The following is a 17,089-nucleotide window of genomic DNA, read 5'->3' as shown; positions in this document are numbered from 1 at the left end:
GTCCTAATGTTATCAGACTTCTGAAAGGATAAACTACCAGAGTAGGTACCAGATGCTTATACGGGTGGAAGGGGTGCTATATCACATGTCCAGCAGGTGGATACTTTCTAAAATCACCAATTTTGTATATCAACTAGCAGAGTATTAATTCAATTATCCATAAGCATTATAATAATAATAGTTTGAGATAAGTCTCCCCATCCACAGGAATGTAATCTATAACCACAGATCTTTGATAGAAAATGCCAAGACAACAATATCTCAAATAGCCAGCAGCCCAATTTTTAAGTATGAACATGACACTGGAGCACAACTAAATCAAGGTCAACCCATTAGAAGCACTGGATTTCGCAAGAACTTCTAAATTGGCCTACATAATGCACGTGTAGCCATTCTCTTTTTGTCAGTACAGAAAACACACATCAAAGTTATTCAATGGGGCTGAGTACCTGAAGGAGAAGGCTGTCCTTTTACTACACCATTTTTAGTCTTTTCTTCAGAATTCATTACTTCTTTGTAGATGAGTTCTGGAACAGAGAATTGCAGCAGTTACAAACAGGAAACAACGCCTGTGATCAGGAACAAAAGGCTGTAGCCCTTCCATGAGCATCGTAGGTCTCTACTTTGTGTTCACAAGTCTGAGAGCTCTACTCCCCTAAGACCTCTCTTCCATTCCCCTCCTCTCCTATTGTCTCTTTTTGGAGCTGAATTGAGACAAATAGGGTTAAACTACAACACATGAATTGCTTAATGCAACACCGTCTAGAAATGAAGCAGCTTTTTACTGTAGCTAAAATTCTGATATATCATCCTGCTAAACAGTATTCTGATCTCCAAATGATATCCTTAGACTTCAATGAAGCAGTGCAATCCACACCTCCTGTGTTAACATTAACCTGTGTAGATAATGCTAGTCTTCAGGACATTTCATACATCTTCACTACCAAAGCACCAGTTTGTAGGACTAGCGTAAATTCTTCATGTCAAAGGAATTTTTTCAGTTTTACACAGACACACTTGGCAGTGGCACATGGCCACTGAAATACCCCTTCCCATATAATTCTAAACTGTGATTACCTTTCCATTCCTCAATTGTATGTTCCCTTTCATCCAGCTGTTTATCATATATCTGAGGAGGAGGCTGCAGGAGAGAAACAAAGCTATTTATTTCATTGTTAAATTGTAAATAATTAGGAGTAATTATTTAAGTAAAGCTAAATTCTCCTCTCCTTCTTTGTTATTTATCCTGTACATGAAAAACCACATGAAATGCATTGGAGTATTAAAGGGATTAACACTTCTGGAATTCAACTCTTTATGCAGAAGAAATCAATATAAAACAATATTTTAAAGAGGAGCCATAGTTGCAGTTGAAATAGAACCCATTTCAACAATGCCATTATGCTTATACTGAGCCCAGAAACTTCACACACAGATTGTTTGCACTGTCAAAGTACTGTCAGAGTGCCAGACAAATACCAATCCTGATTAATTAGTAGTAATATTACTATATTAAATGATATATAAAATGCCCTTTAGACATCATACTCACTGATGAACATACTCATCATACTCACTGTTATTCAGCTTCTCAAAGTAACTCTAATTTTGAAGTAAATCTCTCTGATCCATATTCCAAATTCCCAAGCATTTCAGTATACATATTTTTAAATAACTTTGCTTTGCCCAGAAAGATGTGGGTTTTGTTTTGTTTTGTCTTGGTTTTTTTAGGTGATGAGAGTGCCACAGAAGTAGCAGATCCTGGAATTCTAGAATTTGCTGAGACAAAGGCAACTAAAGTTTCCAAGAGCCTGAATACCTGCTTTCATTGGGCAACTAAGCCATGCGTTCATTGTCTCTCCTGATGTTAGTTGCCAAATACAGCAGCCAAGCAAGGCAGAGGACTCTTCTCCTCTCTTCCAAGAAGTTTCAGCATCCAATGTAAGAGTATCTAATGAAGATGAAAGCAAGATCTACAACTCTAACTTTCCTCTGACTTTCATCTTGGGCACTTGGCCATTGCATCCCTTTCAAAACATTCTACTATCAAATGCACATTTAGCAAGCTGTTTTCTGATCCACTAAGAAGTTGAGAATTTGCTCTCAGGACTCAAAAACCATCAGTCCATTAAGCTATTTGCATCTAACAGCTACAACTGAGAAACTGATGTAATATGGACCAGGAAAGTTATATGATAGCTGAACTGGACAAGTCTGCTGAAAACAAGACAGCTTCTTCCAGAGTCACATTTGTACTGGGGCTAAAGACAAAGGAATTAGGTGAAGTCCTGGATTGACATGTTTCATTCCTGAGAAAGTGCCGAGAGGGAATCTGAAACATGTGCCATGAGTTAAAATGAGTGCCAGGCCTCAGCAGGGCTACCTGAGGTTTCGCTATCTGAGTAAGGTAAGACACAGCCACATAAGAAGTCTGAGACCAAAACTAATGCATCTATTCTCTTATTCAGCATTAACAACTCTTCTTGGACCCTTCCAGTGAGTTTTGAAGCTTAAGATATGTTCAGCCAAAATCAGTGCATTCTCTGTTGGGACTCCATGTTTCTGGTGACTCTGATATCAGTGAGCTGAATGCTACAGGAGAGTGTGGATGAACTCACCATTGACCCTTGGGATGTGGTAAGCTTGCTCCATTCCTCCAGCTGAGCCTGCTACACTACTGCTTAGCTACTCAACCAGCCCTACAGCATGCACCTCATGCTGGGGGAAAGCAGAGAAAGCTGACAAAGACCAGGAAATCCTTGGGGGTTAGGAGTTTACAGGAGCTTTACAGGGCCTGTCAATTCTGCTACGTAGCTGGCTCTTGGCTTTTCATGGTAGCAGTAGGGGAAGCACTTGCCTGAGCTGTCATCTGAATCGCTGCTTCTCTGTCAGGTGGAAGGAAAGCAGGTAAACCAAGTTGGATGAGAATTTCCTGCAAGTCCCTTTCTTTCTCAAAGCTTCAGGGAGGAGCTTACAAAAAGCACAGGCTGTGGGTAAAATAGCTCTTACCGAGTATAACCACTCTTTTTAAGCCTTCCGTAGAAAACCAGGGGTATTTCTCCTCCAGCCAGAAATAAGAGGGTAGATTCCTTTGCTGCTTGCATTCCCAAGCACAAATTACAGAATCAAAAGGAACAAGTGATCAGATGCACATTCCTGTCCTCAGTTCGTAGAACCATAAAACCTTTGGCTTATGTGGCTTCTAATTTATTTCGGCTATGTCTTCAGCAGGCATAATTGGCTAATAGGCAACAAGAAAATCAGCAGTAATTATTTCCTAGATTAACACATTCTGGAAATGAAGACTTTTTCCAGGAGAGAGCCCAGAATGATCTCATTTGTTACCAAACTCTATTTTGCTATGAACACAAGGGAGAGCAACCAAATTGAACTTCACACACCACAGGATGGCAGAAACTGCACCTGCACAGCACTACTGCTGTACTAGTATTTTTACCACAGACCTTTATTAGCGAGCTGGCATAACCCACAGCAATAAAACATGGCTCTCAGCAGGAATGCAAGAGCCACGGGTCACAAACACTCAGCGTGATAATGACATGTATAAATTCGTCCTCTTCACACAGGCAGGATCTATAACCTCTAAAGCTTGTGCAGAACATAGGTGAATGGAGCTCTGCTGAGAGGCCAGGCCAGTGCTCTTAATGCCAGAAGAAGTGAAGCTTTCCCATCTGAATTCCCTGATATGAGGAAATGAGCCCTTAAGACATATTTTCGTTGATTCAAGGCAGAGCTCAGCTGAGAATATCACAAGTTTCAGGAATCAATTTATCTCCCATGATTCTCATTAATCTTACTGAGAAACACAAAGCTTAATACCCTGTTATCAACCTACAGGCTGACCACCCATTTTCTGCTAATTTCTTTCTTCTGGGTATTTTTTTACCAGTTTCTAAAATTAGAGGGAGGAAGAGAGGCTTTTAACACAAGTATTGTAGCAAGGGAGCGGACAGAGCAGCTGCCATACCTGCGTTCTCCTGGGCACCCAATTTCAGTTTTGGTGCAAAGGTTGGTCTAAAAATGACTTTGTTTCCTAACTCAAATGGCATAGAAAATGACTGAGTTCATCATTATTATTTTTCTAGGTGGATGCAACTGCAGTATTATAGACATTCTTATAATCTATACAGGTTTTAGAAAAAGTATGAACTAGCATTAAATCAAAGCAGAGTGTGGATCAAGCCTAAGGGTGGCAGCATCTAGCTTCAGTTTAAGGTGGCCATTTTCTCCCCAAATCAGATTTATTTGTAAGCAATTGCATTGGCAACAATAACAAAGAATAGAATCTATTTTTGGATGCAGAAGAGAAGGAACTAATTATATTTTTCTTGTGCATATTAAAATAACAATTTGTTGTTTCAGTGGTGTTTGCCTTTTCTATTTTACAAGTTGATTTAAAAAATATTTTGCATTAAATTTAACATTCATTTGATAAAATAAAAATTACAAAAAGAAAACCCCAAACCCAGAAAACATCCACATGGATGTTCTTCTGAAACAAAAACAAACCAACAAAAAACCCAAACAAAAAAACCCCCAAACCCACAAAAGACAGTGTTTTCATGTGGTCAGGTAAAACATCAGGAGACTACTGGATTTGTTACCAGTCGTCCTTCCTAATACCTTTCTAATATCAAGGGAGGAAAAGCTGTACACTAGGGAAAAAAGCAAAACGTGTTGAGGCTGATGTATTCTCACTTTCTCAAAGCAACATGGATTGGTTTGTATGACGCTGCTAGAAAGCAAAAAGGAATGGGCTGGAGCTCACACTTAAATAAATCCTGCCATGTCTGTCCCTGCCTCTGCAGAGCTAGTGCCAGCACAGTGAAGACCTTGGGATGAGCTGTTTTTAGAAAGCTGTGCAGGAGTAAGGCTTGACTCTGCATCTGTTCCCAGAGTTGTTGTGTCTGGAGCAGTAGTTGTGGAGCGGCATACAAAGCAACGATAGAATTAGCAATATATAAATGGAGGCAATGGAGGCTGTAAAAATTAATGGTGTGAGGTTAAACAATTTAAAAGGCATAGATGCTCATAATACGAATATAAATATTCCTTTGTGTTTTGATACAACCTAGTCTGTGTTACCGATACCATTTATATATTTATTTTTGCAATGAAAGACGAAGTACACCGATGTGCAGTTGCCAGGTGTCTGAAGTCCCTTTAGCTAGAGAGCAAGGTGTAACGGGCCACCTTGGATTTCACTCTGTATTGCCCAGGGACTCCGCAATGGTCTGGGCATGATCTCTACTATAGATACGGAAAAAGAGTTGCCTCTGTGCCCATTCATTACTTGGACTCTTTGCAGAGACTTTTGTAAAACTCCACAGACAGTATCCATCAAAGAAACTGTGGTCTAAGCTGTTTCTGAACAGCTTGGACTGTAAGGATACCATGCAGCAGCAGTCAAGATTACTTGGCTACAAACAGCTTGCAGATATGTACAACATACTGGAAAAAGATTTAGTTTGATTCGGAAATGAAAAAGAAGCAAAAGAAAAAAAGAAATGCCTCTTTCTTCTCTAACCACTACTTCTCACTGATGTTAACAAAGATTGCTGCAGAAGCTGTATCCAGCTTCCATAATTAATCAGCTATAAATGGATAGATGTCACAGACTAGAGGAAATACCCGTGCTTATGTATAAAGCAGAGCTGTAAACTTCTTTTGTGAGACAACAGATGTACACCATTGACGTCTAAGCAGAAAACCAAATCCCATAACTGATTGCTAAAACACCCCTGTGGCAGATCACCAAAGAGTTTAGATACAACATCAATACACAGGAGGCTGAGCAAGAGAAAAGAATACCAGAAAAGAAGCACAACCTGACAGCCTTGATTTTGCTATGAAGTGTCACATGTAGTGAAGGTGACACCTTCTTTGAAGTGGTGTTTGCCAAGGTCACAGAGCTCTCCAGAAACGCTTGTCCTTTGTCATGGATGCTGAGCACTTACAGGTAAAATAAGAGATGGATGGGTTGGTTTTTTTTCTTATGACAAACTATGAAGCTTGAAATTAATTTGAACAGATTGTATCTAACAGCTGGTCACAGATAGTTTATACAGGGCTAAGGCAATACAGCAGCAGCTTCTATCCTGGGCCTCAGACTGAGAACCACAAACCAAGCTCTGTTCATAAGTATTGTAAGAAACAGCATCACACTAATAAAAGATAACACGCAGGTTGGCATGCACAGAAAAATTAATGATAATTCACAACTCAGCCCCTCATGGGTGGTTCTAGTTGCAAAGACACCCCAGTGAAGTATAAATCCTATGAAAATAGAACCGATTACCAAAGCAGTGTGAATTCCAGTAAATAAATCCCCCCCACTGTTGTAAAATTCTGTCAACGTTGAGATATGCTTAAAAGGGATATTTTTAACATCTGATCTTTATGTTTTCTAGGAAATCTCTCTTCTAATGGATGGTATATGTCAGATAACAAGCAATAACTACAGGAACAGTAGAATCTAAGATGAATTTTGAAACAATTAACAGAAAACATCAGATAAGTATGACAAATTTTGCTGCTAGATTTGTTCCTATGGAATGGAGTAACACTGTTTCCAAGTAGGAACCAATATGAGATCACACAGAGATTCAAAATGTTCCAAAATCAAGCCATTTATAGGTGAAGAAAAAATTTGCAAGATGAAGTCCTAAACAATTGCCCCTAAATAGCAAAAATTCTTCTAAGCTAGCATCTACCAGAAATATGCAAGCAAATATTTTTGGCTAAAACTACTTAGTTATTTTTTTATGAAATAAGGTAATAATTGAAAAATTCAGGGGGGGAACAGAAAGCAGCCACAGTCTTGCATAAAAATGTGACATTGTTACAAGTAAGTAGGTATCTCTTCCGTTCAAAATGATTTCTAATGCCAACAGTATGCAAAGGATTGGACTGGAGACCAGGCAGCTCAAGTCAAATGCAGTCCTAGCGAACAACTAGCACAAGTGTTATGAAACTGGATTTCAGAGCCCCCCAAAGCCACCAGGTGGCAATTCTAAAACTATTCTAGAGCATGTATCTAGGAAACCATTCTGTTCACAAACAATTTAAACATTTTGGGAAAGAGTCAGTGACATCCATATAGGCAGCATCGCATAAACATATGGGGAGATGTGAAAAATTAAATATCAGATTTGGGATTTGTTCACAGATCATCTCAATGATGGGTAAGAAAGTATAGCAACTTCAAAAAAGGGAGCTGTGTAAAAGAAAACAATGTCTTAAACACAGCATTTTTAGACAAGAAAGAAGAAAAGTTAGTATGTCATCAGGGAGATACTGAGATTATCTACATTAAACAGGATATCCTATATGTGGAGGCAAGTGATGTTAGAAATGTCTTCTTTCCTAAAAATAGAACAGGAGCACTTTGAGGGAGAAAAGGTATTGTATGTGTCATTTATTCATTATATTAGCCCAAATGCTGTTATGTATGTAAAATAAATATAGCACTTGTTTAAAAGTGGAATCAAGACAATTTCTACATATAAGATACAGGAAGAAACAACCTTTAATTGAAGTATAAAACAGAGAAGTAAGGTCTATAGGTTCGTATTCTGCTATTCTGATTTTGCAATAGATTTGCTGCATAATATTAGCAAATAATACTTTTCCCCTTTAACTCTGATTTCCCTACATATAAATTAGGTGTGAAGATTGATAACAGATTTCAACACTTCCTAAAATCACCGAATGGTTTGGGTTGAGAGGGACCTTAAGCATCATCCAGTTCCAAGCCTCCTGCCATGGGCAGGGACACCTTCCACTAGACCAGGTTGCTCAAAGCCCGATCCAGCCTGGCCTTGAACACATCCAAGGATGGGGCATTCACAGCTTCTCTAGGGAACCTGTGCCAGTGCCTCACCACCTTCACAGGGAAGAATTTCCTCCTAATATCTAACCTAAATCTCCCCTCTTTCAGTTTAAAGCCATTCCCCCTTGTCTTGTCACTACATGCCCTTGTAAAAAGGCTTGTAAAAACCTTGGGAATTCCACACATTCATAAACATATATGTATATTTGCATATTTTAAAAAATATATATTGTAGTTATAATTGGTTGAATACAGAAATTATCTTAACTGTGACTAACACCATTCAAATTAATTTCAGAGCAAGGATGCTCTGCTGAACCTAACACTGTGACTTTATTATAAAACATACTGCAGCAAGCTGGGTGGGCTCAGAAGCAGCTGGCTAAATAGGCTAGTATGTTAGACATAAGAGTTCTCTCTAAATCCAAAATCTAGCTTACCCACTCACTCCGCAGGTAAGCTCAAAAACCATGCAAGGCCTGTTTCTAAATGTAAATCACTTATTTTTTTCAGAGCTATTGAGGGCTTTGGATGTGGTTTGGTTTTATGCTGAAGTCTGTGGGAGAGTCACAGTGTTGTTTGTGTAATCTCTTGCTGTTAATGAATAGGAAGTACCACATCTAACATCATCTTCCTTTCTGTATCAGGGAATAACAGGATGGCATTTAAGGTTGACCAGAAGAGCTTAATGCTGTTACATACTGGTGTAAAGGGTATTGCATTCCTTCCACTTCCCATTTGTGTTATAGTCTTTGCCCATTAGAATGAGCCATAATAGTTTTATTGCCCCCCACAGCCTGTGAAAGACCATAAACTTTTAATAGACTTATAAAAAGGAACTGTAACTGTCTCACTAGTCTGCTTTTTAACTGGACAGGGCTATTTTATCTGATCCCCTCACATTCATGATGCTATAAATCTGGGCAGACATAGAGGGTCATTATCTCCAGGTTAAACTTTGATACCAAATTCTCTCTTTATTCCCTGTGCTGTCTTCAGTGCTCTTCACGGTTTACTCCAGCACACGCTGACATTTCATGACATCATTGCAACAGATCACTTAGAAATTCCTATCACATTAAATGCTTTCAGTTACCTGTCCTCCTACGCCTCTGAACCAAGTGAATACTGTACAACAAATGCCTTACTGCTTTGATGAAGCCATTTAAAGGGGAGAAGGAGCTCTTCAGCTAAGTTAACTAAATCCCACATGGTACTATACTGGTTGAAAACACCATCTTGTTTAATATCTTTGTATCCTAATTTCTGTTATCCCTACTGTACAGGGTTATTGATAGTGGAAGGAATCTTGCCTCATGTTACACACTATAGGAGGAGGACTCAAAAAAACTCCCCAAAAGCCCGAAAACCAAACCAAACCAAAAAAAAACCCAAACCCCAAACACCCCACTACCAAACCTTTAGTCACATGATGAAAGACCACACTCTATGGAAAAATGCTTATCAAGTGCTACAAAAAAAGAGAGTGCAGTGACCATGGGCAGATGCAACACAGTGCAGGCTTCTAAGTACTGGGACAACCATGAAAAATAGTGGGAAATTAAGCACAGTGCAAATTACTAAAAGCATCTCGATCACTCATTTTCCTATCACGGTCTTGTCAGGTTCCCTGGCTTGCATACTTGCAGGGCAGTCTGTGAAGAAGCAGAGAAGTTTATCACATACAGGTACCTTGCTGTCTGTTTGACAAAGTTATTGAATCTGTTTGAGAAAGTTATTCCATCATCAAGACAATGCCAATGAAAAACACAGACTGAATGCACTTCAACAGCTGAATCAAAGAATATCTGAGTTAAGCTTTCTCCAGAAAAAAATTAGTAAATGATTCACAGGTAGCCACTGGAGGTGTGTCAGCATGAACAGATGGAAATTTAGGATTTAATAAACTGTTGATTGAAAAAAAGAAAATAAAGAAGAGTCCTCCAGTTTAACTTTCCCTCTGAAAATGAGAATGGAAAAATAATGAGTTTAAAGGCAAGCCAGGCTCTTTCTAGAATTCCTAGCACTCTGAGAAAACATAATGACTATTTATTAATCCCACGATCTTCTATTTGGGTTACACTGCACACAATCTGAACCTGCCTGGTTTTTAGCACACTATGGTCCCAAGAAGAGAAGGGTCTCTGTACCATAGTGTGATTGGGGTCAAAGCAATTCAGTAACACTTTACTGTCAAAGCATTCATGCCAAAAGTATTGGTATCATTCTATAGAATGTTATTGACAAGATGCAGCATGTTTTGGAAGAGAAAACTTTGAAACTAAGAGAGACACAGAAAGCAGCTGAGGATGTGGATGTTCAGCTCATGTTAACTACACAATAACTGCAAAGAACAAGGTGAGTAAAGAGAACAGAGGAACTGTATCTAAAATGATGCAGTTCAAAGATGCAAACTTGGACAACATTGAGCTGTTGGAAGTTAAAACTTTCAAGGTGCTATTCTTTGAGATTCAATGAGATGAATGACAGTTTGGATTTCTGCTGCTTTACACTTTCTGTAGTCATTTACTAAGCAATAAAATGCAGCCAACAGTGAAAATACAAGGAATGTGATTTGATAGCATGTGGCACAATGTTTGTACAGGTATCTATGGTGACAGGAGGTGCATGTGAGAGACTAATACCTCAATGAACTAGAATATAATTACTGCAGGCTCTTGAAAGCTAGTGGGCTCATTAGATTCCAGTCAATTCACCTTGCAAAAAGAATAATTATTATTCCTGTTTTACAGTCACGATTCACGATTCTCGATTATTTGAGGACTCTATGCTACAATTGGAAATTAAACCATTGTCTTTTCAACCACAGAAGTATCCCAATCTCTGTCTGCATAAGAGGACAGTAATACAAGGTTCAATATCGGCTGTAATTCTAGTCGTGTGTGGCAAGTGTGCCCTTCTAAAAGGGCAACTTCATTATGACAAAAATTCAACTTCTGCTTCAATCTGAAATACAACTAAAAGCATACATTTTGGGCAAATAATTACATCAAAATACCCACTGTACCAAATTCCCTTTCTGTTCTGTATCAGAAGTGGATCTCCATGGTTAAATTCACAGGCAAAGCACATCTAAAGAGGGAGACAAATCCGAGTTCTGACATCAGAGTAGATGATAAAGCTGGGTTAAGAAATCCATGGAAATACAACAGAAGTACAACATCTGGGAATGGAATGACATTTTCAAGAAGGATGTGAAACTAAAATGTACATGCCAGGTGGTAAGATATTTCAGAGTATCAAATGTTTACGCTTCAGACTGATAAACTTTTTTCTTGAAGAAAACCAAACAGGACATAAAAATTAAAGGCTATCTACAGCAGAACCACCCCCTATAAAGCACTCCTAAGCAACATACTCCGCAAAATTCCTGTGCATGTGAAATCTGATCGGGTTTTGTGCATTCCATTTGCTTTTGAAGTTTACTGCACTTTCAGGACCACACATTGAATTGAAGCATATAACTAAACAGCAGTGATTTAATTTTGCAAGGTTCAACTCTGTTTCCTATTGTGGTTAAGCAAGATCTCTAAACCTGTTGAAATACACTGTTTTCATATATTTAATACGTTGTATTACAGAGAACATCTGTGAATTTATACCTATAGCTGTTATATCATGTCACTGAAGTGCCTACTGACTGCATTTATTCCTGTTAAAACCAGTCTCATCAAGGTATGTGGAGAGGTGTCTAGAGCATGACAGGATCATAATTAAAATTCCATTTGTGTTTGCACACAGTGTACATGATAGTGAACATTGAACCATGGCACAAGAAAGCACGAGGTTCTGCTTCATTTTAAGGAATAATTTACATCCTGCCAAGATTTTTTGGAATCCTGATTTCAGGATTTTGTATTGTTTTGTTTAGCTCTTCTCCTCTCCACATATACCCTTGAACACAAACACAGGAAGCAATGTTTGCTGTTTTCCGCAAGAAAATGTTTAGAAAGACAGTATCTTTTGCCAGACTGACTTACATAGCTAGCAAAACCAGGTGAGCTACTGGGTTGAAAACCCTTTCTTCATGTGATCTAGAAGAAAGCAGAAAATGGCTTCATATGCTTGAAATGGTTTTGCTTATCTGATCTATTGCCAGTTCATCTAACAAAAAGATATCTCCTGTCCCTACAGATCTCATTTCATGTAAATCCAAAGACCCCCACAGTCACAATATTGTTTCTTTATAGCACACTTGTTATCAAGCTACTGTAAAGCATCAGGAATCTATGAATCATATTTGCATTTAGCAGTCTGAAGTAAGGAGTCATGCCTCACTTACCGCCTCCACTTCTGCTGGGTCATACCAGACATTAATGTATGGATGCTGTAAGGCTTCATCTACTGATATTCGCTTGGCTGGATCAATGACTAGCATCTTTGATAAAAGGTCCCTGGCTTGGCTGGCTAGAACAATGAAATCAGATGAACATAGTATTAGTACAAAACAATTACTGCCTCCAGAGGAGGGTTAATCGGGTTAGGAAAGTACAATGACACAACCCGTTGGAAGCAATAATGTCAAGTCTGTAGTCTGGAATCAATACATAATTGCATAGAAGTGCCTTGGAACTGCTGAAGTTTTGTTTGTCCCACATAACTAAGTTTAAATCAGCGGGATACATCCTTCTCCACTACTAAAATGCACAGCCTTAATTACGTTGCAACATTTATTTTACCTGATAATATAGCCCATTGTGCCTGTCAGGCTCCAGACTCATCCTTCTATTACCCGAACTGTTTTTACTGTTTAGAGTTTGTAACAAATATAAACCCATGTGAAAAAAATACAACAACATATATTTCTAGTGTTATTATTGACATAATGTTCTAAGCTCTTCCATGCTCAAAATTATTTCCTGTGTCAATGAAAAAGAAAATGAAAGGAAAAAAATAGAGATGTAAGTGCAAAAATATTATCAGGCTGAGTAAAAGTAATATCTAATTAAAACACTAACATTACATTATGGTGAAATACTTAGGTAGGGTATGGGATGATACAGTGATGCGCAAGCAGATTTTTTTTAATTCACTGTTTCTTGTTCTGTGACTGTATCTTGAAAACTGGCATTCAGTATGCTCAAATGCACATGCTTCCTGTATCCAAAAGATAACAGCACTGTTTGACAGCCATTTCTATTCATTAGCTCTAAATCCAAGAAAATTCTATTATTCAATTTTGTTGTAGTAAGCATATAAAATTCTGTGTATCCAAAAGCATCTGCTCAGACCTTTCACTCCCAGAGCCGAGACAGCAGCCTTGCTATGAAACAGTTGTTAATTGGAAGAGTATTCTGGGTAATGTAATGACATGCAAATTGCAAGCAATTGAAAACCTTTACATGCCACAGTAGTAAGTGGCCCCAAGTATTCAAGTAGTGCAGAACTGATACACAGTACAAGTTTGCAGGGTTCCAGAGCCGTGATGAGAAATCCTTTCTATACTAAACACACATTCATTTCTTTCCAGTTAAGGTCAATGCCCTGTTCAGGTAAAACAAGACTTCAATATTTGATTAAAATCACTGCAACTTATATTTTACAGGGGTATATCTCATCACACTGAAACTAAGTTGGTGCTCTAATTCACATATACAAAACAACCCACAGCATTTTTCTAAAGAAATCCACCAATAGCAGATATTAAACCTCAGCTACATGGCTGACATTGCTAATATCTTTTTATTGTTTAGTAAACGTAAACCTATGAGGCAGGAATCTGGCTGAACTGATATTTTTCATCTAAAAAACCCCAGTGCAAACAACTGAGATCTTTCAATGAAAGTTCTAATGTTTCTTTGTGTGACAAGTTTAAGAATAAGAGTATAGGAACACCTGTTTCTCATGTACAGAAACGTCATGCAGAACACCATGGGGATATGCTCAACGTGCCAGTGATAATGTTGTTCCCTTGGCTACCCAAGCACCAGGGGCTCCAAAAATCATTTCCAAAAGCTGCCTCTCAGCTGAATAAAACCCATTCAGACATTTGTCTCTGCAATTATCTACATTAAAAGCAAAGGCAACTAGAGAGAAGAAAAACTGAGCAAAAACCCCCCACTTCATTGCGTCATAGCTGTTGACATGTGAACCACATCCCTTTGTCAGACATACCTTTGAGTTTGTTGTGTTCCGAGTCAGCCGGGAAGAGAGAGTCTGGAAAAAGTTTGGGGAAAGTGAGGCCAGCATACTTGGGTCTGTTCTCAACGTAGTTCCGTACTGTTGGCTGCAGCTTCTTCATGAATTCTGGACAGGGTGTTCCCAGCTGCTCAATAACTTTATTCCACTGATCAATATCTGAACATCCATAGTTAAGGAAGACAAAACGCAAACCCCTATGTAGTCTCCTGACATTTGTGTTTGAATGTTCTTTGGGAATCCTCAGAGCTGTTTCACCCCTTTCATAACTTTACAGTCACTATCTTTTTTTCATCATCATGCCTTCAGGTCCTACAGCTTCCAAACGGCAAAACTCTCTCCCACAACTATACCTACTTGAACAAATTGTGCGCTTCTAAGACCACTACCACCATGGGAAAATACACAGTTTCCTCTTTGGGTCAACACTTGTGACCATTTTTATTTTCAACTTGCAATCCAATGACTTGCGCTCCCTTCTATTACATGCAAGTAATTGCCTCTATGTCACCTTGGCCACACGGGCACAGCAGGGAAGTTCATGTGAACATGTTCACTTGCCCCCTTTATTGAGTCTATGAAGACTGAGAGACCCAGCTGGCTCAAAAGATTTCTGCACGGGACATAAGTCACCCTCAATTCATCTGCTTTATGCTTGTATTTTCACTCTCTCCCATAACTTTATTGTGATAATTTTGCTAAATCCACCCAATCAGCAACCCCTCAACAAGCACTTTGATTTTTATAAGAATGCACTAGGACTAATTTTCTATAGACAAATGATGCCTCAGGTATAGACAGATGTTTCTCTTTAACTACAAATGTGGTGGCTGCACTGCTAAACAATTACTGACTAATAAGAAACAGTCTTTCAGGCTTAAAACCCCCCTGTATTACAGCAATTTGTACTGAGCTTTTTTTTGTTTTGTTTTGTTTTGTTTTGTTGTTCATTTTTTATTAGTTTTCTCCAGGTAACAATCAGTCATCTGATAGGTGTTATGTAGCTCTTCCAGTCATGTTCAGAATAAGCCTTACTGTGCCAAAGAAAAAAGATATTATCAAGCAAATGTCTATAAAATCAGTACCATCTCTATATCACACTAATTCACAGTGCTAAGAATCTGATGACAACATAAAAAAAGAGAAGAGTGCATACAGCCATGAGTGCATTAATATTAAGAAATGTGATGAAGGGAGTTTCATTAAGAACATTTTGGAAACAAAAAGCTTTTAAAAGACAAACAAAGCATTTCAGCACAGAGATTTTTAAAAACTATTATTATTATGAGTTGTTATTGTCATAAGTGGCATTAGTAGTTGGGAAATTCCTCCACACTTAACACAGTTCTTCACAGTCTAGGAGAGAAATTAGGTCTTCAGAATGAAGATTGGGGGGGGGAGAAGTTATGCAAAATCCATCTCTTTGGTGCAGTAGCAATTTCAGATTTTCAAAAAAGTGTTTTGGTTTAGGGAAATGGAAATGGTATTTTCACATACCTTGAAAATTCAAGACAGACTTAACTTGGGTTCACCTGAACTGCTTTATTTGAACAAAAATCAAATAATTCATTTAAAATTTGCAGCTTTGCTTATCAAAAGTGTTTAGAGGAATGCTGAAACAGCATTTTGTATTGTTTTAATTTCAACTGAAAAAGATTGCTAGAAATAGCAATGGTCTGTAAAGATTTTTCTGAATATCTTTAATTTTAAAACTAAATCAAAGATTTATGTAGATCAGTCCCTCCCACACACAGACTCTGTAGGTTGTATATACCTTGTACTGTCCATGAAAAGCATCTTTTTCTCAACAGAAAACTAAGGAATTGCAAAAACAAATTTGTTCAAAACTATAGCTCCTCAAAGCCTGAATTAAACATTTTATTGGAAAATAAAGTGGTTTGACATTTTAAACCTGTATTCAGGTTGACACACCTCATCATTTACTGGCTGGACCATTTCAGAAGCAGGTCTTTCTGAGGAACTTGAAAATAGAGAATGTGTAAATGCTTTGCAAACAAGAACAGAGAATACATAAATGAAGTTGTGGTTAGTTGTGCCTAGAGAAGCTAAATGGGTGAGAAAGCCAAGGTATAAAAGCATTGCTGGGAACATTACCTGTGCAGGTTGAGTGAAGGCCATTTGATAAACAGGGAGGACCAAATCCAGGACTTGCTTCAAAGCAGACATGGGAAGCTTATGCTTGTGCAGAGCAGGTTAACCGTCTCTTAGGCATTTAATGAGAGCCAAAAAGAGCGAGATCTTGGGGATTACAGAATGTTGAGGGAGTTGGACGTGTTGAGAGGGAAGATGTAACAAGATGCTCTGGAGGGTGTGTGATAAGGGAAAAAGAGTTAAAAAAGATTCCAGAATAGGGCCTGTGTGGTGGGAACCAGTGTCAATAGTGATGGAGAGGGGAGAAGGAGAATCCTCAGACAATGGGTCAGTGCCTGCTGCACACATTTCTTCTTATCTGACAGAAAGGCTCTCACTAAGAGACAACAGACAAGCAAGCTACCACCCACAGCTGGAAAATTTTAAGTGATGGAAGAAGCTTCATGAGTCATCAGTGCAAAGATGACAGTCAAAGCCAATGGAGCTGGCAGAGACGCCATGTTCCACTTCTTGACTTGCCTTGATTTGCAGGAGGACAGCTCTGGGGCTTTTGCAGCCCTGGCTTGTCCTAATAACGGTAATAGCAAAACCAATGCCCAGTGAAAGCAGGTGGAGACAGACCATTTTTCAGTGAGATGGACACACACATTTTCTTTCTAGTATTGTTTCTCCACTTACCTAGGCCGTACTAGCATTGGATTATGTTCTGAGGTCCAATACATGAAAGGCATGCAAGAGTGTAATAATGTTCGTGCTGAATACAGGTCTGACTCCATTTCGTTGTTATGTTTTACACAGTCATTGGTTGTAACACATTTGATGATAGTGAGAGGTTGTATTGATCATGGTATGAGATTAAAAAAAAAGTTGTTTAGAAAAAAATCTGAGGCCTTGAACTGAAGCAAAGAGAAGCACCTTTTTCTAGCTGGCAGTCTGAATTAACTTCCACAGTTCTGAAGAAAACGA

At 38.5% G+C, this 17,089-nt stretch overlaps 1 protein-coding gene across 8 annotated transcripts in view; it reads right to left on the bottom strand.

Moving 5' to 3' along the window:
* MAPK10 (mitogen-activated protein kinase 10) overlaps nt 1-17,089 on the bottom strand; it is a 151,436-nt gene that overhangs the window by 11,241 nt on the left and 123,106 nt on the right. For all 8 annotated transcript variants that reach the window (XM_030492128.1, XM_030492135.1, XM_030492130.1 and 5 more), the window contains 4 exons: nt 13,988-14,170; nt 12,156-12,280; nt 1,078-1,141; nt 450-527 (listed from right to left, as the gene is read on the bottom strand). In XM_030492128.1, the coding sequence (XP_030347988.1) occupies nt 450-527; nt 1,078-1,141; nt 12,156-12,280; nt 13,988-14,170 (450 nt within the window). The remainder of the gene's footprint in view (nt 1-449; nt 528-1,077; nt 1,142-12,155; nt 12,281-13,987; nt 14,171-17,089) is intronic.

This window comes from Strigops habroptila, chromosome 7 (assembly GCF_004027225.2).
Source record: "Strigops habroptila isolate Jane chromosome 7, bStrHab1.2.pri, whole genome shotgun sequence".
NCBI lineage: Eukaryota > Metazoa > Chordata > Aves > Psittaciformes > Psittacidae > Strigops > Strigops habroptila.
This window is presented reverse-complemented; position numbering and strand designations above follow the sequence as displayed.